At 46.1% G+C, this 22,815-nt stretch overlaps 1 protein-coding gene across 2 annotated transcripts in view; it reads right to left on the bottom strand.

Annotated features, from left to right (window-relative positions):
- LOC308094152 (uncharacterized protein) overlaps nt 1–21,954 on the bottom strand; it is a 337,907-nt gene extending 315,953 nt beyond the window's left edge. For both annotated transcript variants that reach the window (XR_013933923.1, XM_080440637.1), the window contains exon 1: nt 21,792–21,954. Coding sequence is in view for 1 of the 2 variants with exons in the window: in XM_080440637.1 (XP_080296763.1) it covers nt 21,792–21,801 (10 nt within the window). In the remaining variant the exon portion in view is untranslated. The remainder of the gene's footprint in view (nt 1–21,791) is intronic.
- Nucleotides 21,955–22,815: the final 861 nt, after the last annotated feature.

The following is a 22,815-nucleotide window of genomic DNA, read 5'->3' as shown; positions in this document are numbered from 1 at the left end:
CTATCACAACATGTATCTAGTGTCTAGGCAGGGGTGGTGGAGGAGTGTGGCGTGGATAAGGTGCAGATGTGCTTGTCACAAACATCTCCTTATTCCTGAGACTAGTAATTTTGTGAGGTTTTAGTGCAAAATTAATTTTACATGTCTTTATTTTGTGATTGGTACTGCTGGCAATAAGCTTGAACCTTGATCTTTTTTTCTGGATAATTTTAACAAGAAGGTACGTATAGGGGACAGCCCATGACTCCCTGGGCTCCAGTCTCCCCATAGAATCCCAATCTAACCGACCTCCACGCCAATAAGGGGCTGTGTCTCTGCTGCTATCCAACAAACAAGCATTGCTTTCGGCAAACACCAAGTTTTTGTTCTGGAGCTGTTCTGGAGAGGGGAGAGGACGCTCTGAGCCATAATGATAAGTCACTGGGGGCCCCTGGGAATATTAATGGTCAGCCACCACCAACTCTCCTGTGAGCCAGTCCGACATACACCCTTGTCTGCCTGACACACAGTCATGCACCACCACGTGGAGGTCTTACAACCACCACTATGGGGTCTCGGGCGACCCTCCTCACGAACGCCTATGCCACTCACGAGCGCCTATCTCGGGCATAGGAGCCAGCCAGACTCGCCAGGACGTCCATTTGGGGCCAGCATACATACATATGTATATGACACAGTCTTGCAACATGTGGAGGTCTTACAACCACCACCACTGGGGACTGTCCTCACTACCTACTGTATGCTAACTCAAGAGAACCTATCTCGGGAGTGCTTATCTCTGGAGCCAGCGTGGAGGGTCACTTGGGACCAGTGGGACTATCCAGTGAGCCAGGCAACATAGGGACACTCCTCTCAGCCTCACGCATTAGCTAAATACCAATACCTTAATTTCTGCCTCCTCCTCACTCCGTCCTCCAGCGTGCCGTGACTTAGAAATCATTTGCATCCCAAATGCTAATTTGCTTTTGGAGGAGCTGAGAACGAGGAGAGCGCAGGCTCCCTCAGCCACTTGGAGTGAGATCTGGCAAAGATACAAGTTTATCTCTCATGTATCGTTTGCAAAACTGTCTTCGTTGAAATGGCGTATAATTTCTGTTGGAGGTTTTGCACGTTGGACATGGGGGAGAGGAGAAGCTCAGGGTCTCCTTGGCTCCTAACTTTGCACTTCTGCGCTCCAAGTGCCATGGGAGCAATCCAGTGACCCCCATACTCCACTCTACCCACCTGAGGGGAACCCTAGGCCCACTAAACTTTAGACCAGACCCACCCCCCATACTCCCCTCTGTCTAGGCACCCAGTAGATACTCGGTTCTGACAGCTCTACACTAACCTCCATAACCACCCCCACCCCTCTTTGCACACTCACACTGATTGCCTTCCTAATGTGTTAAAACATCTATTTAATGTTTTTCAAAATCTTGTGTCTACAAGATGACACTGCGCTTGTCCACAAGAAAAAATATTTTTTTTGGGGTGGGGTGTATAGTCAAAGATGAATTTAGTTTGGGCTAAATTTGATCCACATGCCAAAACCTTTCAATATTGAAAATATACTCTATCAACTGACAATATTCTCTGCCACCACCTTCTGAATTACTGCAAATTGTGACTATACGTTTTGTTGTGTTTTGGGATATCTTGAAGCCTTGTTCCAGTAAAAAAAAGAAATATAAGTAGTTGGACATTTATTATATAATTAGTTAAACGGGTGACCATTTCAGAGTGTTTTAATAGAGTCAAACAAAATATTGCATTTCACAATTATCTAATTGTATCTCTGCAAAGTCCAATGGATTCCCAGGCCCCCAAAACATGGACACAAAAGACACAAAACGTACTTGTCTAGGATAGATAATGAAGGAATTAAGCTATTTTAATGTTTTGTCTATTATTTCTATGTTTCTATTGGAATAACACTTTACGTTTTGTACTTTATATATACCAAATAAAAGTCCAAATCAAATTAAAAGTCAAATTCCTTCTCAGTTGGCATTGTTTAACCCTCCTATTGTTGTGATTTTGGGGCAATGTTGAGGCAATTATGTATGTGAGCAAAGTACAGCACCATATTCAATCACACTCACACATGATTGCTGTGTGAGGCAGGGGCAACATGAAGCCATGTAATTAATTAATGGAAATGTGAATTTATGATTTCAGTAGTAAGAACTTTTTTATATACACATCCAAACCAAAGGTGCATAGATTAATTCATTTTGTTGAGAATTGCAGGCCTCAATACAGAGAAGCATTACACAAATGGAATACTGTGATTAGGGGTTTGTCTAAAGAAGTCTCATTTGCAATAAAACTGTACTAGATCTCTCCACACAACCACTGGTTATTGTTTAATAGCATCTTAGGCTATGCAGTAACAGCTTATTTGACATAAATGTATGTTTTTTTTCTAAATGAGGGAAAGTAGAGGAGTCCTCACTACAAAAGTACAATTTCCGCCTAAACTAAAGGTATGTTTAAAGGACTATATTTCAGTATTTTTTTATGTAAATTACATTTATTACCACTCTTTGGTGATGTAGGGTAGACACCTGGTTCATACCTCAGCAAATTTGATGAAGATAAGGCTTCGTCCACACGTACACGGGTATTTTCATAAACGCAGATTTATCGTTTTCGTTTTTGTAAACCTCCGCGTCTACACGGCCCCGTTTATAAAAATCTCTCTGTCCACATGAAAACGCATTAAGACGGTAAAAACGCAGCTGTCATCGCGAGACTGTCTATTCACAGCGGTCAACAACTGTAGTCTCGCGATGACAGACAAATATATCTTATTATTAAAGATTTATCTTTAATAATAAAATACAAACCAATGCGCTGTTGCGCCTGGCCCAGGAATTAAAGTGCTACGTCAATGCTGCGCCATGCCATTCGCTCCAAATGACACACTTCAGTTTTATTCATGGATTACAAAGGAAATAATGAACTGATTGCAATAATATAAAATTCTCTCAAATCAGTAACAGGTAGGTGATACAGATGTGTCCATCAAATATGGTTTTATTGAAAGGCAATCCAAGGTTAAGAGCTTGGAATCCAACCTTCGGGGAATGTCTGACGTTGTGTTTTTATCACCGGTGCCAGTAGGCTATTATTATTATTATTGTTAATAGACAGGCTACTTTGCAACATATATGTTAAAGCAACTTAAGTGCTTGCAGAACATAACAAATTATTATATATTATTATTATTTGGTCCCTCCGTCCCTGAGTCCCGATGAGACAGACGAATCCACAGCGCCTATATTTATTTTATTAAAATGTCAATAAAAATATGTATTCTCTAAATATTAATATAATAATATTTCCTGAATGAATGAACTTGGTAAAGTGTCTCGTAGGGTCGGGATGACATGTTGCTATAGTCATTAATTACCCCAACCAACATCGAAGCACCCGTGTGCATTAATCCTTCATTAATCCTCCTTTTATTAAATAAAATAAAAGTTTATATCTGTCTTGTAAACTTTCTATCTAATCTCTGAAGTGTCTATGTTACTTCTGTGTATCAATTATGATTTGATTACCACTCAATAAAATGCTATGTTGAAATGTATATGTTGAAATGTAACTTTTGGATCTGCGGCGCGCACGTGTGTGTGTGTGTGTGTGTGTGTGTGTGTGTGTGTGTGTGTGTGTGTGTGTGTGTGTGTGTTTGTGTGTGTGTGCGGCCGTGCGCGTGTATGTAGGGGGGGTTGCGAGTTGCGACCTTAGGTCGCAACGCACGTCGCCTGCCAGCTAGGTCGCCAGCTACGAACAGTGTGCCAGGCTCCCGACCGACGCACGGACCGCATCGGCCGTGTGTCCAAGCCCCCCCCCCCCCACATGTCCTGAAGCTATCCGCGACCCCCCCCCCCCCATTAACCCCTCCATCCCGCCCCATAAAAGTAATACAATTTTTGAAAATACCCATTTAAGCTCCCATTGTGAGCTTGTAGATCTGTTATCTATAAAATATGGCTGAAGTGGTTGATGTATAGTTTATAATATAATAATTTATATCTGCAAAGTGTAGGATTATTATTATTATATTATTATTCGTTGCCTAGTCCAATACAAACCAATGCTTGAGTGCGCTCCAGCGGTGCGCCCACAGCCGTCTGTCTGTCTGTCTGTGTCTCCGCCTGCCTGCCTGCCTATCAAAAGTCCGCGGCCGTAACACACACGCACGCACGCACGCAGTTAACCCAGGCGTTATTACCACACGTACCCCCCCCCCCCCAGGTGAATAAATAATAATAAAAAATAAAAAAAATGTTATCAAAACACCTATATCTATATGGTATAATGAACGTCAATTAATGTATTATCCCTATCCCCTAGCTGCCAGATTCATATTTACGCACACGCCAAACGCACTGCCTAATAATCAGATACTATGTACTATATTAGGCTATATATAGGCTACTGTCAGCTGACATCATAGCTAAAGCATTATGGCTACAGACAGAGCAGTCAGCGGTCTTTAGATGATAGATGCCAGATGAATAGAAAGATATTTAGATAGATTTATAGATTGATTTATAGATTGATTTATAGATTGATTTATAGATTGATTTATAGATTGATTTATAGATAGATAGATAGATAGATACATTGTGTGTGTGTGTGTGTGTGTGTGTGTGTGTGTGTGTGTGTGTGTGTGTGTGTGTGTGTGTGTGTGTGTGTGTGTGTGTACAAGCTGTGTGACGTGCTGATAGCCTATTTTGTGGCCAAACTAGCAATAGAATAGGTACATTTCCAATCTTCCAAAAAAAAAACAATGATCTCAGACATTTCATAAAAGCTAAATATAAGATATAACACCGGTGATAAAAACAATGTATTGACACAAGGAATTAACAGTCACACTTTTGTGGATTACAGTAAAATTGTAATGACAAATTCCAAGATGAACTCTGCAGCTGCACTGAGGCGATCCAAGCCGTCAGACATTCTCTGAAGGTTGGTTTCCAAGCTCTAACCTTGGATTGCCTTTCAATAAAACCATATTTGATGGACATACGTATCACCTACCTGTTACTGATTTGAGAGAATTGTATATTATTGTAATCAGTTCATTATTTCCTATGTAGGCCTAATCCATGAATACAACTGAGGTGTGTCATTTGGAGCGAATGGCATCACGCGGCACAAATTGTCTTCTTTGAATAGACTATCATCTTATATAAACACAATAGACACAAGGAATTGACACTCTCACATCTGCTGATAATAGGAAAATTATAATCACAGACATTCCTGGAGAATTAGAAGATAGAATGTTGTGTGCCAGGCTGTGGGTGTGTATAGATATAACCAACAGCGCATTGGTTTATATTGTATTGGACCAGTGCGCAACGAATAATGTTAATAATATTATTATAATAATAATAATCCTTGAATAGCAAACATTTCTCCACCACAATAAAGAATATGATGAATGCACATATAGGCTATTATGTTGCATAATCCAAGTAAAAATGTCTCTAAAAACATGGCCTGAGTACATTTACTCAAGCACTGTACTTAAGTACAAGTTAAGTAAACTCGTCCTAACTATCTTGTGGCCTCAAATTAGTATTTTGTGGGCTCGAAATACAAATTCATCCGAGGCACGCATTAGTAATTTGAGGCTGTCACAGTCACTCCAGCGCAAGGTGACCAGCTCCCCTTAAAGTTAATTAAACCATAACATGACATGTTGTGGATATTCAGCCAAACTAGTGTGATTGAAAACGTAGGCCTGCATTCTTCATGTCCTCAACTCAAAGTAAACGGTGGATTATTTCTTCAAATAGACCGTCGGCGATCACAGAGGCAGCGAGGTTACGAGGTAACATGGGTGATTCACATCCAGTTGTTTTAGTTTATATTGGATGTGATTTCTCCATCGCAATGCTTTCCCATCAAACAAAGTAGCCTATAGGTTAAATAGCCTTGCCTACTGTATAGATGTTTTACAGACAAACCATAGATAGACTATCTACTTCAGAACGACGTCAGCATCACCAGCTGGCTCCTGCCCAATGCGCAGCTCTCCACCGGAGCACAAACTGTCCTGAAACTTTTACTACACTCACTATTAAATGGTGATTATTGAATTAGCCTACGAGAAGATGCACACATTGACAAAAATATGTTGTGGCTCTTTGGATGCAAAAAAATATTCTATTGTTTCTCGACGTCATTGCTGACATCTCGCACCTGGCTGTAACTTTTGGTAAAGCCTTTTCTGTCAGAGCGCAAACCTTCCTACCTTATTGATTTTTTATTATAGTCCTACAGGGTTTGCCAGTGGGATTACCATATTCTGTGACGGTCACGGTATAAACTTTCTTTGTCAAGAATGATACCATCACATCGTACCGAATGGATTAGGTTTGTATTTTAATTTAACCCATTAATAGAGCAGTGCGCAATGTGCGCTCTGTGGAGACCTGACTGCTGCTGTTTTGCAAATAAAAAGCCCATGACACCATGCACCATGCACATTCATGAGGGATAGCCTGCCCTGGTCAGAATGTCACAATCTGAACATTTATGGAGTGAGTGATTAATGAATGCTTAAACATTAATGGATAATGGCTGGTGTTTGGTGGGAGTTACCCATCTCCAATCTCCTGCTGAAGTCCTGTGATCAAAAACACACAAGGTGAAGAAGAGCTCCTGCGCTTATGTCGGTTATATATAACTGTAGGCTACCCAAGTTGAGAGACCGCTCTCTCCATGAAAATATTCCAGCTAAATCCTTTAGATCTGTATGACTGTTATGGCACTTTTTAAATGGGTGAATGATTAAGCATCTAACTTATAACATTGTAAATATGTTAGATTGTTTTTAAATCGCTTGATTTTAATTGCTTGTAGGCCAATTATGTAATTATGTTGGAAATATTTGATAAATGAGTGCCTGTGTCCCACAACCCAGTAGCCTATTAAATGGCGATTTTTTAAAATGATAAAAATGCAGATTTGAATGCACACTTGTTGGGGTGCTGGGTTAAAAAGAGGAGCATGAAAAGGTCATTGTATGAAATTTACTGGAGCGACGAGTCTACACGTTTGATTTGATTGTTAATTATGATTGACAGAGTAACATTAATTTTGCAAAATGTTTCTTCGGTGCAAACTCAATTTTGTTTATTCATAGGCCTACAGAATATAATTCGTTCCTATATGTAGAACATAGCCTACCATTAATGGAAGACAAGTGTATGCGCGGTCAACATGCAATGACAGTGAGGAAAGGAATATTAAATAAATGATGTAGGCTATAGGCTAATTATTATATCATATTATATTATATTACAGTACTCTCAACTGCGCATGCTTATAATGTGAAAAACTCCGTTTACGCCGTCCACACGGCGACGCATAAACGCCGTTTTTAGAAATCTACACTGTGGCCGGAGTTTTCAAAAAGATGCGTTTACATGGACCAAAAACGCGTTTGCGTGTGGACGAACCCCCCAAAACGCATATAAAAAGCTACGTTTATGAAAATACCCGTGTACGTGTGGACGAAGCCTAAGAGTGAGCATTCTCAAGTTATAGCATATTTGGTCACCTTTGCCCTATTCGGATTTGCCTTTTTCAGAGATTGGGGTAGTTCTAACTTGCCCCAAAATAAAATTTCACAACAATCCATTTCATTAATGGGAGACCCTAAAGATAAGAAAAAACATGGTTGTGTTTTGTTCTAACTCGGGTAGGGGTATCTCAAAATCTGAGGGCCTCTGCTACAGGACTATAGCTGAATGCGGGACTCTAGACTCTAGAGGACAAAACCCACAAGCCATTGGTGTGAACCAAGCAGTTCTGAATTGAAAAAGTGGCCGCCCTTCCGACAGCCTTTCGTCATCTGGCAGTGGCGATCCGAAGGGAGGAAGCAGAGATGATAATCTAATTTAACACAGTTCATAATATAGCCAAAGAAGAGCGGCCATTCACCAAATTCAAGTCCCAAATCATCCTGATGAGAAGGAATGGGTTAAATGTAAACCCAACCTACAGTAACGACTCTGCCTTTGCCCAATTAATTGGGGTGATCTCCGACACGCTAAAGAAAAATGACATCCGTTCAGATTGTCGACTCAACCTACATGTCCTACATGATCAATGGGGATATGGACATTTCCACTAAGGAGTGTGAGCTTATCTATCCTGATAAAGGGAGGATTAGGCAGGCAACATTGAATCATTGCTAAACCTCTGTCATTCAAATATGATGTCAAAGGGTCTGAAAGATTGTTAATTATTTATTGAGATGTCTTTACTGTTTTCTAATAGGAGAGGGTGCTACACAATATGCCACAGCGAAGGCAGTGTGATATGCTTTAACATTATTTAATCATGGCTGGCCGAGTCCTGGCCAGAGGACCCAGACGAATTGGTGAACTATGAAGACCATTTCAATTGGCCACATCGAAGTGGAGCATGGTCATGCACAAGGGTCAGTGGCCTACAGCATGTACAACACTAGTAACCTACCACCAGCACTATTTTAAGGACATATAATTCCACTAGTTATTATTCTGAAAGACAAACATACACATCAAAGACTTAAAAGTGCTGTTCCACAAAAAGCCAGAAGCTTTAGCTATTCATCAAATCAATTGGATCCATCACACAGCACAATCGTGGATCATTTCTCCCCCATCCTCACAAGTTAACTTAGTGGGCCACACTTAAATCCTGTTGAAGGTTATAATATTACTGTTTAACCCATTAAGACCTGGAATGCATCTGTCATTATTAGATTTGAGCAAAAAAAACATTATTGTACACTTTGGCTATTCAAAAATAGCAGATCTACAAGCACATAGCGTGGCACTGAGTGCCACGCTACGAGCTTGTAGATCTGCTATTTTACATATCATTTTGGAAGTCCTTGACAATTATGATTCTACAAGTCGACTTGTAGAATTGGCTTCAAATCTTACTGGGTTAAAGAAAAGAAAAAAACAATAATAATCAATTGCGTCTTCCTCTTGTTGCCCACACGAGACTTCATAAACCATATCAACACTGAGCTGACAAAGGAAGTTTGATGCCATTAAGATTTGAATGTCCATTATGTTTAAGGACAAGAACTACCTACGTCTTTGGGAGCGGATGATGACCAGGGAGCCATACTGCTTTTGGTTTGTGATAAAAAATAAAAAAAATAAAAAAATACAGAACATCATAGCTAGTTATTGTGTACATCCCAACTTTAAATGCCCACCATCACGGAGGTTGTAGGTTCAAATCCACTGTGGCTCATCCGGCTTTGTCAAGCAACACGAACACAATTGGCCCGTGTTCGGGGGAGGGAAGCCGGGCAGGGAGGGTAATTGGTACTGCATGTAATCCTACGGGCTGAGGCGGCGCTTGTCAGTGTTGGGCGGGAGGAGTAGGATGAAGGTTCTACGGCTCCCGGTATCCAGTAGGATACAACAGCAGTGACAATACAGAAATGTGTGTGGGGAGGAATCAATTGACATAATGACTAAATTGGGGAGAAAAAGGGGTAAAAAGCAACAACTTTTTTTTGGTTTTGTATGCGTTTCAGAATCAGAACATCCTGCACCTGGTCCATTTAATGTTGGTCCTCCCAGTGCTGTGTGTTAAATGGGGGATCTCTTCACAGAAGAGAATAGAGTCTGATGTAAGACAGTGGAGGACCTGATTCGATCAGTGAGGGGTCTTGTTTGGAGGACTTGAATGCAATAGTGTGTAGCAAACAGGTTTGTCCAAGGGCAAAAAGGTCACACTAGTGTTGGCCGTCTATTATTGTAGGAGTACAACAATGTGGGTGCACCTATGGCTGTCACGATAACAACATTTTACTTGACGATGAATTATCATTCCTCTAACGCAGGCAGGACCCATCAAGGGCATCTGCTACCAGGCCTGTTGGAACCAGGCATTGGTCCTGGAACCAGAGATGCCAGAGCTATCTGATTAGGGCTGGGCAATGGCTGTGGCAACCATTTTGGGCCACTCTTAAAAGGGTGTACTGGACAATGCGTGTGCCAAAGTGTGCCAAAGCTGCACTCAAGCTGTATTATCATTATTATCAACAACAACAAAAAAGGTCTTGTTTTTCTCTCTTTCCTGTACTCAAGAAGTGACAATAAAGAACAACCTTGAACCTTAATTATAGAGTACAGAAGTCCTGACGTCAATCGTTCATCCCCTGGTTCATAAAGTAATTTCTCTATGGAGAATAACATGGGTCATTTTAGAATTGTGGTCCAAAAATCCGGCGATATTGTCAGGGAGGAGGATCTGTATCGTTTATGATAGTCAGTCACTTATATTTGATAGTGTCTGTTTCTGGCGAAAATGTAACTAATTCGGCGGAAGTAACATTATCGTTTTCTCACCGTCAGTTGATGCTTCATATCCATATGAGTGAAACCGCCGGGATCATTTGTTTATTTTTGGAACACGGTTCTTATTTGACGCGATATTAAAGACGTCTATGGGAATTCAGAATGGGGGTGGAAAACCGCGAACCAGGTAGGATGCGTAAATTACGTCAGACTTCGGTGCTCTATTGTAATTTACTATTAATATCATATTAAAATAGACTACCACCATGGGTTTATTATATTAATTTGTTTTGTATTATTCCTATTGTCACAAAATGGAAGTAAAGTTCCTCTATATTGCGGTATAATCAGTGTCCAAGCTAAAATATACATATTACGATGTAATTTAACCTTGATTTAAATGCATGTCCTTGGGTTATGGCAATCTCCAAAGTATCATTAAATGAATGGGCAACCCGAACTTAGTTGGAAAGAACACCTTAAAGGTCTTTCTACAGTATTTAGTTATAATAGTTCCAAAATGATCTGTGTTTGACATTTAGACCTAGTGTACTGGCAGCCATTTTAGATTTGACCTTTCAGAGATCAAATCTGACTTACCTCTACATCTGAAAATATCTATTATGGTATTTACTAACTATGCTGAAAGTTTCACATTTCTTACAAAAGTGCACAATTGTATTGCTAATCCGCTGCACTAACTGGCAGAATTCAGTTGGCCTCTCAGGAGAGCAATATGTTAGCATCACCTCTGTGAAGCCAGTACCCCACCTCTTTGAAACACTGATGGCACTGCAGACATTTGGCACTGAATACGATTGGTCCTCACTAATGCTTATTATAAGATGGCACCATTTCTGTCTACTCACTTTGTGTCTCAGAGAAGACTGTGGACAGTTCAGAAACCTGCCTACCAGTGACATCAGCAATGGTTGCGTGGCGCTGTTCCGACGCCCCGCGGGTCCGACAGCCGGAATCTGGGCTCAAAACGGCTGGAAAAAGAGCAGATCCACAAGCCTGTAAAAGGCAGTTGTCTTGGGGCGCAATACCGCCGGCGTCCACAAGGCGGCGCCGTCCCCGGTCCCTGGTCCCCATCGGGGGTCCATGGACCACCTCCTACCCAGGGACGGTGGCTCCCGGGGCGGGTAGAGCGGGCGAGTGTGCACCCGGCACTGTGCCGTGAGGCACTGGGCTCCCTGGCCCCTTGTCTGTGTGAAGGGGAGAGCCAGGGAGAAGGGCCGACTGGTGCCATCTCGTAGGTAGGGATCATGCCCAGGAAGAGGCCTCCTCCTGGGGCAGCGATGGGCCACGGACCGCCCAAAATCCTGGTTCTCAAAAAAAAAATGAAAATGTTTCTAAGTCCAGGGCTCCCTCGAGCAGGTGGGCCTCTGCCTTCCTGCCTCAAGGAATTTTCCTGGAGGTGCCTGGAAGGCCGACCCGTGCCATCGGGTAGTTATGCCCAGGACAGAGGCACCTGCCTGGGGCAGCGATTGCGACCCGGACCGCCCAAAAACCTGGTTCTCCCAAAAAAATCGAAAATGTTTCTAAGTGTCTGCATGGGCTCCAGAGGTCCCCAGGGACCCCCTGGAGGACCCCCGGCCGAAAATCTTAACTTTTTTCTGGCTTGTCGATCTGCGCTTTTTCGGGCCAAAACGGCCGGTACCGACCGGGCCGTGGGTCGCCCGGGGCCGGCTGAGGGCTCGTTGGATCCGGGGCGGGGGTGCGCACGCGTCAGTGCCCCCCCCCCCGGGTCCCACGAATGCCGCCCGGGGCAACTGCGTCCGAAAAACCCCAAAAACGCTCCGGAGAGCCCAGGAGCTCAATGGCTTTTCCCCCCTCCCATGCGACACATTTTTCATGGGGGGGAAAGTGGCCACTTGTGCCATAGGGTATACAGGGACCATGTCCGGACATGGTCCACCATATTCGGGGGCGTCCCCATGCCTGACAGGGCCAAAAACCCTGGAGCTTTCGGAAAAAGTTGAAAATATTTCTAAGTCCAGAGGCTTCAGGCCTCTCCCCTGCTTGAAATTTCGCATGGGGGGAGAGTGGCCACATGTACCATCTCGTAGGTAGGAACCATGCCCAGGAAGAGGCACCTTCCTGGGGTAGCGATGGGGCGGCGGAGACCCCCAAAATCATGGTTCTCAAAAAAAATCCTGGAGGATTCGGAAAAAAGCCAGGATTTCTTCTGAGTCCAGAGCTCCCAGGAAGCTCTAGGCTCACGGCCTCTCCCCTGCGTGAGATTTTGCGTGGGGGGAGAGTGGCCACTGGTGCCAGCGGGTAGCTATGGAGCATGCCCGGAACCGGGGCATGTTCCTGGGGCAGTGTCGGCGCCGCGAGAGGCCCCAAACCCTGGAGGATTCGGAAAAAAGCCAGGATTTCTTCAGAGTCCAGAGCTCCCAGGAAGCTCTAGGCTCACGGCCTCTCCCCTGCGTGAGATTTCGCGTGGGGGGAGAGTGGCCACTGGTGCCAGCGGGTAGCTATGGAGCATGCCCGGAACCGGGGCATGTTCCTGGGGCAGTGTCGGGGCCGCGAGGGGTCCCCTGTCCTGGATCTCCGCGTCGTACCTCCCTGTCACCTGCCCGTAGCCCAGGAGGCGTCTGGCTCGTGCCTGCCTCCCTCCTTTGAAAAAGTCTCCCGGGCGAGGCGCCGACTTGTTCCAGAACGTACCTATGGAGCTTGGCCGTCGCGAAGCCCGGGGCGAGGCTCCGTCTCGGGGCGGCCCGGGTGCCCGAGCGGGGCGCCCGGTGGTGGTGGCCGTGGGTCCCTCTCCCCCCTCCCCGCGAGGGGGGAGAGAACCATGAAATCGGCCTCTTCCCAGCGGGCTTATGGGAAGAGAGAGGCCGCCGCTCGGGCACGGCCGGGCGGACGGGTGCCCTGGAGGTCCTCGTGGAGCCCACGAGGATCTGGGCTCTGCCCTGGCCCCCTCCTTTGAAATTCTCTCCCGGGAGTCTCGGCAACTTTTCCCAGACCGGATATAAGGACCAGCGTGCGGACGCTGGGGACACGGACGGCAGGCCTGCCCAAATGCAGGGCCCGCCGTGGCTACTTTTCCCTGACCGATAGGCACTCGTAGCCCGCCTCTTGCAAGGGCCCCACCGGCACCTTGTGTGCTTCGGTGGACGCTGCTTGCAGCCTGCGGGCCCGACCAGGCGCGGAGGGACCACGTGCGGAGAGGCCTCGGTGGCCTGTCCTCCGCACTCCTCCGCGGCCGACCCCGGCCTAGCGAGACCGAGACGCACCGTCTACCCTAGTTGCCTTGCCACGGACCGCCTGAGGGCCCCCGCTGCCGGCCTCGCCTCGAGCCCCATCACGGGGCTCGGCGAGGAGATCCGTACGCCGCGGGGGGCGCAAAGGCCCGCTCCGGAGACTCCGTTTCTCAAACCCTGCTTGCGTCGCGTACTCCGGCGACCGACCAAACAGCTGCGTAACGGGCCACGGGCGCCGATCCCCTGTAACATGCTTTCGTCCGGCTAAGGGGCAAAGGAAGAAGTGGTGACCGACGCAGTGCGCGCCTCCGGGAGACACCGCCGCCCTCCTCACGGGGGGCCTCGGCGGCCTCCGCGGACCGGCAACCCCACGGCGCGCGCCTCAGCTGGGCGCGACGTCCGCGGCGGAACAGGAGGCCTACCTGGTTGATCCTGCCAGTAGCATATGCTTGTCTTAAAGGGCGCAGCAGACTTGTGTGAGTTGGGCGTGCAGGCACTGCCAAGTGCCCACGCCGGGAGAGTACCTTATATGGGTGCAGACCACATAGTGTCGGGGCACGCAGGAGTTGAGTAAACCAGAGTCCCCGACCCGCAAGTCAAGTTACCTTGATGGGGTCGGGGGTGGGGGAACTTGACATGAACCTGCGAGCAGCTACGTATCTATGCTGGTCGTGCTGCCCGGTTGTCCCTCAACTCAGCAGTGGCTGCGCCCGGGTTAATCGAACGAGACGCCCCAGGGGTCCCCGCGGCCGGCCTCGCCTCGAGCCCCATCACGGGGCTCGGCGAGGAGATCGGGGCGCCCGAGTTAATCGAACGAGATTCCCATTGTGTTGCAACGGACCGCTCGAGGGCCCCCGCGGCCGGCCTCGCCTCGAGCCCCATCACGGGGCTCGGCGAGGACATCCGTACGCCTTAGGGCGCCCGAGTTAATCAAACGAGATTCCCACTGTCCCCTACCCAGCGAAACCATAGCCAAGAGAAATGACATCCGGCTCAGGCCATAGGGTGAAGAAGACAGTGTTCAGCGAGGAAATAAGACCCTGCTAATGGGCATGAAAACTTTTGCGGCAGCGCTTGTACCACCAGGTGCCTGCGGTCCGTAGGCCGCGGGACCCCCCGACGAGAGTGGCCACTGGTGCCAGCGGGTAGCTATGGAGCATGCCCGGAACCGGGGCATGTTCCTGGGGCAGTGTCGGGGCCGCGAGGGGTCCCCTGTCCTGGATCTCCGCGTCATACCTCCCTGTCACCTGCCCGTAGCCCAGGAGGCGTCTGGCTCGTGCCTGCCTCCCTCCTTTGAAAAAGTCTCCCGGGCGAGGCGCCGACTTGTTCCAGAACGTACCTATGGAGCTTGGCCGTCGCGAAGCCCGGGGCGAGGCTCCGTCTCGGGGCGGCCCGGGTGCCCGAGCGGGGCGCCCGGTGGTGGTGGCCGTGGGTCCCTCTCCCCCCTCCCCGCGAGGGGGGAGAGAACCATGAAATCGGCCTCTTCCCAGCGGGCTTATGGGAAGAGAGAGGCCTCCGCTCGGGCACGGCCGGGCGGACGGGCGCCCTGGAGGTCCTCGTGGAGCCCACGAGGATCTGGGCTCTGCCCTGGCCCCCTCCTTTGAAATTCTCTCCCGGGAGTCTCGGCAACTTTTCCCAGACCGGATATAAGGACCAGCGTGCGGACGCTGGGGACACGGACGGCAGGCCTGCCCAAATGCAGGGCCCGCCGTGGCTACTTTTCCCTGACCGATAGGCACTCGTAGCCCGCCTCTTGCAAGGGCCCCGCCGGCACCTTGTGTGCTTCGGTGGACGCTGCTTGCAGCCTGCGGGCCCGACCAGGCGCGGAGGGACCACGTGCGGAGAGGCCTCGGTGGCCTGTCCTCCGCACTCCTCCGCGGCCGACCCCGGCCTAGCGAGACCGAGACGCACCGTCTACCCTAGTTGCCTTGCCACGGACCGCCTGAGGGCCCCCGCTGCCGGCCTCGCCTCGAGCCCCATCACGGGGCTCGGCGAGGAGATCCGTACGCCGCGGGGGGCGCAAAGGCCCGCTCCGGAGACTCCGTTTCTCAAACCCTGCTTGCGTCGCGTACTCCGGCGACCGACCAAACAGCTGCGTAACGGGCCACGGGCGCCGATCCCCTGTAACATGCTTTCGTCCGGCTAAGGGGCAAAGGAAGAAGTGGTGACCGACGCAGTGCGCGCCTCCGGGAGACACCGCCGCCCTCCTCACGGGGGGCCTCGGCGGCCTCCGTGGACCGGCAACCCCACGGCGCGCGCCTCAGCTGGGCGCGACGTCCGCGGCGGAACAGGAGGCCTACCTGGTTGATCCTGCCAGTAGCATATGCTTGTCTTAAAGGGCGCAGCAGACTTGTGTGAGTTGGGCGTGCAGGCACTGCCAAGTGCCCACGCCGGGAGAGTACCTTATATGGGTGCAGACCACATAGTGTCGGGGCACGCAGGAGTTGAGTAAACCAGAGTCCCCGACCCGCAAGTCAAGTTACCTTGATGGGGTCGGGGGTGGGGGAACTTGACATGAACCTGCGAGCAGCTACGTATCTATGCTGGTCGTGCTGCCCTGCGGCCCGGTTGTCCCTCAACTCAGCAGTGGCTGCGCCCGGGTTAATCGAACGAGACGCCCCAGGGGTCCCCGCGGCCGGCCTCGCCTGCTGTATACGTCCTGCTTGTGCATGCTTGGAAGCCCACTTGGAAATGGCAGCTTCACATAGGAATGCAGTGTGGGATGATTTTGTCAAGATTGACGAATACTGAGTCGTTATATCAATGTTTGAAATGACCAACCTGCCTACCAATTATGTCACTGGTAGGCGTGTTTCTAAACTGTCCATAGCCCTCCTCTGAGACACAGACCTAATAGGTAGCCTCTGACAGACTAATTGTCTAGTACAGCACTGTATAATTCATTGTATTTATGCTGTATTGTGTGCTTGTAACTTTTAGATTCTCAGTCCCACAGAAGGTGCACATTCTGCTGTGACATGGAATCTAATGCTTGTGTTTATCTGTTGTTTATCAGATGCTGTTATGGGGAAGCTGCCTTGAAGCCTAGTGGGTGTGGTGCCTGAAGAGCTGATTAATGATACATGGGGAGCAGCTTGGGTGGATTACTACAGCACTGGGGTTGGTTGATTAAAGCCAAGGGTGGGGTCTGTATTGACTATATAAGGGAGAAGAGCTCAGTTGAGTGTGGGTTGCCATGGAGAGAGGCTGACTGTCTTCTGGTTGGCAGTGGCAGGCCAGGTACACATGTAGTTGCTGCGTCACATCACCTTGAGAAGCTAATACAAAGAAAGACGGACAAAGACGGGAGAATAGAACATAGGGAGACGTAGAAAAGCTGACGCCCGAAACTGCTTAAGAAAGATTTTGTTGATAATACGAAGACGTTAGTCCTAGACTTGGGACGACACCTTGGTCACAGATGTTACGACAAGAAGAACAAAACCTAAAGAGGCAAGGGTCATTAAATACACGCAGGAAGATGAAGAGGTGAAGGATAGTGTGGTGATCAGACCACACCTGAAGGAGTTCCTTACGAAGGCCTTCAGCCTCTTCGAATGTGTCCTGTGGACTCACTCTGTAAAAGAACGTGCAGTGGCTGTCCTTCGTCACATGAGTGACGAAAAACTTCAGAGTGAGACGTCTTACGGCTGCTAAAGGAAGAAACGACACAGAGCTGAAACTACTCTGCGAATAGCTTGATAAGCTGCCTGGCCGACAAAAAAGGGGACATCAGAACAGTCATCAGGAAGTTCAACGAGTCGCGGCCCAAGCGCTGCCGTTAAAGGGAAGAGACATTGGGCAGGACATCTAGGTTTTTCACTGACTTTAATGTCGATCTACAATCCCACTTGGTAACACTTATCATCAGGTTCGTGGCAATACACAGCCCTACGCAATACAAACAGTTACTAACAGACAACGTATCTTTTGTTTTTGTGACAAATGGTTTTGATGCAATTGGCTGTAAAGTTTGTGATCAGCAAGGAGATGCATCTCATAAATAAAAAAGGCTTACTGCCTTTTTTATTGCGATTATTTGAAAAGTCACCATGGAACACCCTGAATAAACAAAAGGGAGAAAGGAGGGGTGCTCAACCACCCATTTACCGTAAATCCTCTAATAGTGACCCGGGCTTGCATTTGTTTCAACTGTAGTGGGTACCGGGCTTTTATTGAAAGGAGGCATGTATAAGAGAGAGGCCTATATTTCTATTTTTCAAACAGATCAGAATGAATAAATCAATATTTGTGTCATTTACAGGTGGTCACTGGTCATTTTAACTTTTTCATTACTCTCCGTTGGGTAGATTTCCTTCACTTTGTTTTGTTTTATTTTCTTTGACTGCTTGATCACTCAGCTGTATCCCCTCAAACCTAATTTATGCTCCGCCGTGCGAACGTGTTGCGCGCTGAGAACGGCCAAGAACAGCAGACCTACAAGGTCACGACGGTTGCATCCACGACGCGATGTGAGCTTGTATGTCAGCTGTTCTCGGCGCACAATACCGTTGCGGGTGGAGTATGTCTCGCTAGGAGCGTCTCACCAGCCAACACACAAAAGGAGGTCGAATGAAAAACAGCGCTCCCCAAAACAGGTTTGGGTCATGCAGTCTCAATGTTTGTAAACAAGAAAACCGTCTATAAGGAAGTATAAAGTCAGGGGCGGGTCACGCATCTTCATATAACTCTATGGGTATCATAGTAAACAGCGCCCTCTTGAGACTTAAAAAAAAGGCTTGTATTAGCAGACTTTTTTCAACAACGCCCCCGGTCATTTAATAGAGGCCCGATTTTTTTATTGAATAGAGGTCACTATTAGAGGAAATACGGTACCTAAACTGCAACTTTGTAGAGAGTTGCAGGCTGGTGACAGCGTGATGTCACTGAAGGCCTACTGTCTGATATTATGGTGTTTGCTGATTCACGGACTGAGGCTATATGGTTTACAACAGACCACACCATTAATGTTTCCAATTCAAACAACTTTTCCACACACACACACACACACACACACACACACACACACACACACACACACACACACACACACACACACACACACACACACACACACACACACACACACACACACACACACACACACACACACACACACACACACACACACACACACACCTACCTTTCTCTATGGAGAATAACATTGGGTCATCTTGGAATCGTCTCATATAAGAATTGTGGTCCAAAAATAAACAAACTGTCTCGGCGATATTGTCAGGGAGGAGGCTCTGTATCGTTTATGATAGTCAGTCACTCATATTTGAAACAGTCTGTTTCTGGCGTAAATTTAACAAATTTGTGGTAAGTAACATTAGCGTTTTCTCACCGTCAGTTGATGGTTCATATCCATAAGAGTAAAACCGCCGGGGTCATTTGTTTATTTTTGGAACACAGTTCTTATTTGACGCGATATTAAACACGTCTATGGGAATTCAGAAAGGGGGTGAAAAACCGCGACCCAGGTAGGATGTGTAAATTATGTCAGACTTCGGTGCTCTATAGTAAGTAGCCATGTGGCCCATAGGTCAGGAGCCTATCTCCTGTTTCTGTAGCGTGAGGCAGCTTGATGTACAAGTACACTCCTTGAACGCTATACATGGATACAAAGTGGGTACCAAGGAAGAGTGGGCACCTCTTAACCTGCACCCCCCCCCCAACCCCCCTGTCTGGCTCTTATATGTCATCATGATTTGTGTGCGTGGGTGGGGATCTCATTTTAAACAAGCTTAGTGCTTTGAGTCTTCCAGTTTAGTAGACCTTGTATTGCATTCCATGTACTGTTGTTCTCATGTCTTACTAAATAAAGTACATCAATCAATCAAACCTAAATGTTAAATTGGCTATGTTTTCCCCAAATGTAAAACAAATAAAGAATTCGGAAAATGGTTTTCAGTTATGTACAGTATACATGATTTGAACAAGTACGGTACATCATTATCAGACCTAAATTTACCCTTCAACTTCTTGTTTATGGCCATAATTACTGGCTATACAGATTTTGTAGTAATGTGTAGCAATTGTAGAAATATTAGGCCTTAATTGGCAAATGTTCAAGCATGTTCTACTTCTAATCATGTCTAATGAAATGTACTTTCTACCCTGACCTCTCAGGGTGGGGACACTAACCACAAGACCACTGAGCTGGTTAAAACAACTATTAATGGACATGTAAGTTGTGCATATCTGACTGGTCTGTGTATTATAATAATAATAATAATAATAATAATAATAAAAATAATGTTTTTGAATATGGTTACAATATGACAACGCAAACAACTCATTAATCAAGTGTGCACAGATAGCACGCCCCAAACAACCAAATAACATAATAAGACCTCATGTAGGCACTAGGCACTAACAACTGGTGATGCCAACCTCCTAGACATCCCCAGGACAAAGACACCAACCTGGGGTGACAGGGCCTTCTCGGCGGCCGCCCCTACCTCGTGAACTCACTCCCAGCTCACATCAAAGCTGCCCCCCACCCTCGCCACGTTTAAAACCACACTCAAGACCCACCTTTTCAGACTTGCATTCCCTACCTAATCCTACCCCCCCCCCCACTTTTTTGTTTTGCCTTTTAAAAGGTAAACTGGGAAGTAAAGTTTACTTCTATAGCTTTTAACCTTTCAACTAGTTTTTCCTAATAATTATTTTTTATTGTGTTGATTTTTTGTAAAGAGACTTTGAGCAGTAAAGGTGCTATATAAATCGTATGTATTATTACGGTATTATAATGATTAACTGTACATATTGTAGCGACCTACTTTCAACCATGAGTATTACAACAACAACACCAGATAACCACCCATTCCTAATCTGGGGCAAAAATTCAGTGAAAATAGCCGATCCACAGGCTCACAATGCGGGCACTGTGCTTATTGACTAGGGTTCCCCAAGGGTCTATATTTGGCCAAATATCTTTGCTGAAAATAGCAGATCTACAAGCTGGGAGCTGCGAGCTTTTACCATGAATGTTCACCTAATGACATGACCAGAAGGCTAACAGGAAGAGTGTGCTCTAAGGAAGAGTGGGCACCTTGATGTAAAATTGTCTATTTTCCCCAAAACGTAAAAATAAATAAAAAAAATAAACATTGGAAAATGGTCTTAAGTAACATGCTTGAACATTTGTTAAAGCCTAATATTTCTACAATTGCAACAAATTGCTAAAAAAAACTGTTAATATCCATTTATTGTGGGCATAAACAAGAAGTTGAAGGATACATTTAGGTCTGATAATAATGTACCAAATCATGTATACTTTACATTACTTCAGAACATTTATCAAATGTTTTATTTATTTGTGTTGCTAGATCATAACAAGTCACGCTGTGAGCTTACAGATCGGATAATTTCCAGTGTGCAGCACGGAGCGCAACAAAATATAAATCAAGCTTAACGGGTATTTCGGTCCAAAAAAAAAGGGGGGCATTTTTCGGACGATTTGGGGGGGTTTGGAAATAACGGGTGCATGGTGGGAACAATGGACCCCGTCCGTGCTAGAGGCCTCGGACTGACAAGGGTTTCCTAACGTCCGACGGTCCATTGTTTCTATGTAGCGTTAAAGCTAACCAGCCATTAGCCCTGGTCCATAGAGTTAGAAGGAGTTCTCCTTAACGCTATTGGAATGTAGAGCCTTTGCACACGCACCACAGGCTGCGCAGACTCTCGTCTTTAGTCAAAATAAAAAATACACTTCCGCCACTCACCAAAACAAAGACGGTTTTATGGAGTTGAAAGCCTACTCTATTGAGTGGGAACACTCTGAGCCCCCCACCTCACGTCTAAAATACACTTTTTGGCCAGAAAAGAAAATATTTCACTGGAAGGTAAAATCTGGTCAATAGAGAAATTCCATTGACCAGATCTGTAGGGGGCGCAGTGGAACAACCAAAACAAAGATGTTTTCCTTGCAGTGAAATATTTTCTTTTCTGGTCAAAAGGTGTATTTTAGACGTGAGGTGGGGGGCTCAGAGAGTTTCCACTAAATAGAGTAGGCTTTCAACTCCATAAAACCGTCTTTGTTTTGGTGAGAAGCGAAAGTGTATGTTTTACTGTTACGAAAGAAGGGAGGCTGCGCAGCCTGCAGTGCCGCGGGTGTAAGGGGAAAGAATGGTACGTATAGCGTTAAAGAGAACTCCTTCTAACGCTATGGACCAGAGCTAACCAGCTATATAAGCTAAACGGGGTAAAAACTGCCTCATCAAAGCAAAGAGAATATTTAATCACATACCAAGTTCCATCGCTGCTACAACTCTGTTGTTGACTTTAAAAATCCTAAAGAGCAGCAGCAGCTTTTGATGAAACACTCCGTGAGATGAAGGCAAGCAGTTAGTCTTCTCCGTTTCTTCTCTGTGAAAACACCATGAGAAGTCTTTACAGTCTGTGGCTGCAGCCTGTCAACACACACGTTAAAGCAAAGCATCAAACTAAACACGAGGACAACACACTACACTTCCTGTCTGCGCTTTCACAATAAAATACAGAACAGGAACACGTGACACGCGTTGCCATATTCTGTGAGAGAAATAAGCAACCAGGTCTGGGAAACCAAGCCCAACAGAAACAGCTGCATGCGCACTTTATAAACTCTTGGAATAAAATGTGGAATATTTGGAATATTTGTTTGAAACATTCTAACAACAAAATGCTCCCTGGCACACAATGTGGAAGCAAGCCTAAATAAGCAACTACACTTTAGAATCAAAATACCAATTTTTACAAGCAACTTTACAGAAAAAGAAGCCCAAGGTCGCTTATAATAAGCAAACATGGCAACACTGGTTAAACACAGACTGGGGTCAGTTTTCTTAGCAAAAATACATTTGCTATTTTCAACAGATCAATTTATACAGATGGATAGAAACGATTCTAATACCAAATAATTGTGATGATCTCAAATAATTGCTATCAGGCGATGATTCATAACTGTGTCAGATGATTTATAATCAAAAGGCCATCTCCAGGCCCCTCCTCATGTCAGCTGCTGGTACTGTGCCTCTAAGACAGTGGTTCTCAAATTATTCATGTCAAGGACCCCCACAATTAATTTGTATTAGGCTGTGGACCCCCATCTGAAAATATTTAGTGCCAGGGACCCCCAATACAAGATTTGTGCTGTTAAAATGTTTCAAAAATAAAAGAAATTCCCCATTATGGTTCATCATTATTTTGTAGGCCTATTTATTTATTATTATTATTATTATTATTACAATTATTATTATTATTATTATTATTATTGTATAACAGATCTACAA

The sequence above is a fragment of the Gymnoscopelus braueri genome, assembly GCF_963280865.1.
Source record: "Gymnoscopelus braueri genome assembly, chromosome: 10".
Classification (NCBI taxonomy): Eukaryota; Metazoa; Chordata; class Actinopteri; order Myctophiformes; family Myctophidae; genus Gymnoscopelus; species Gymnoscopelus braueri.
Note: the sequence above shows the minus strand (reverse complement) of the source record. Positions and strands in the feature narration are given on the sequence as shown.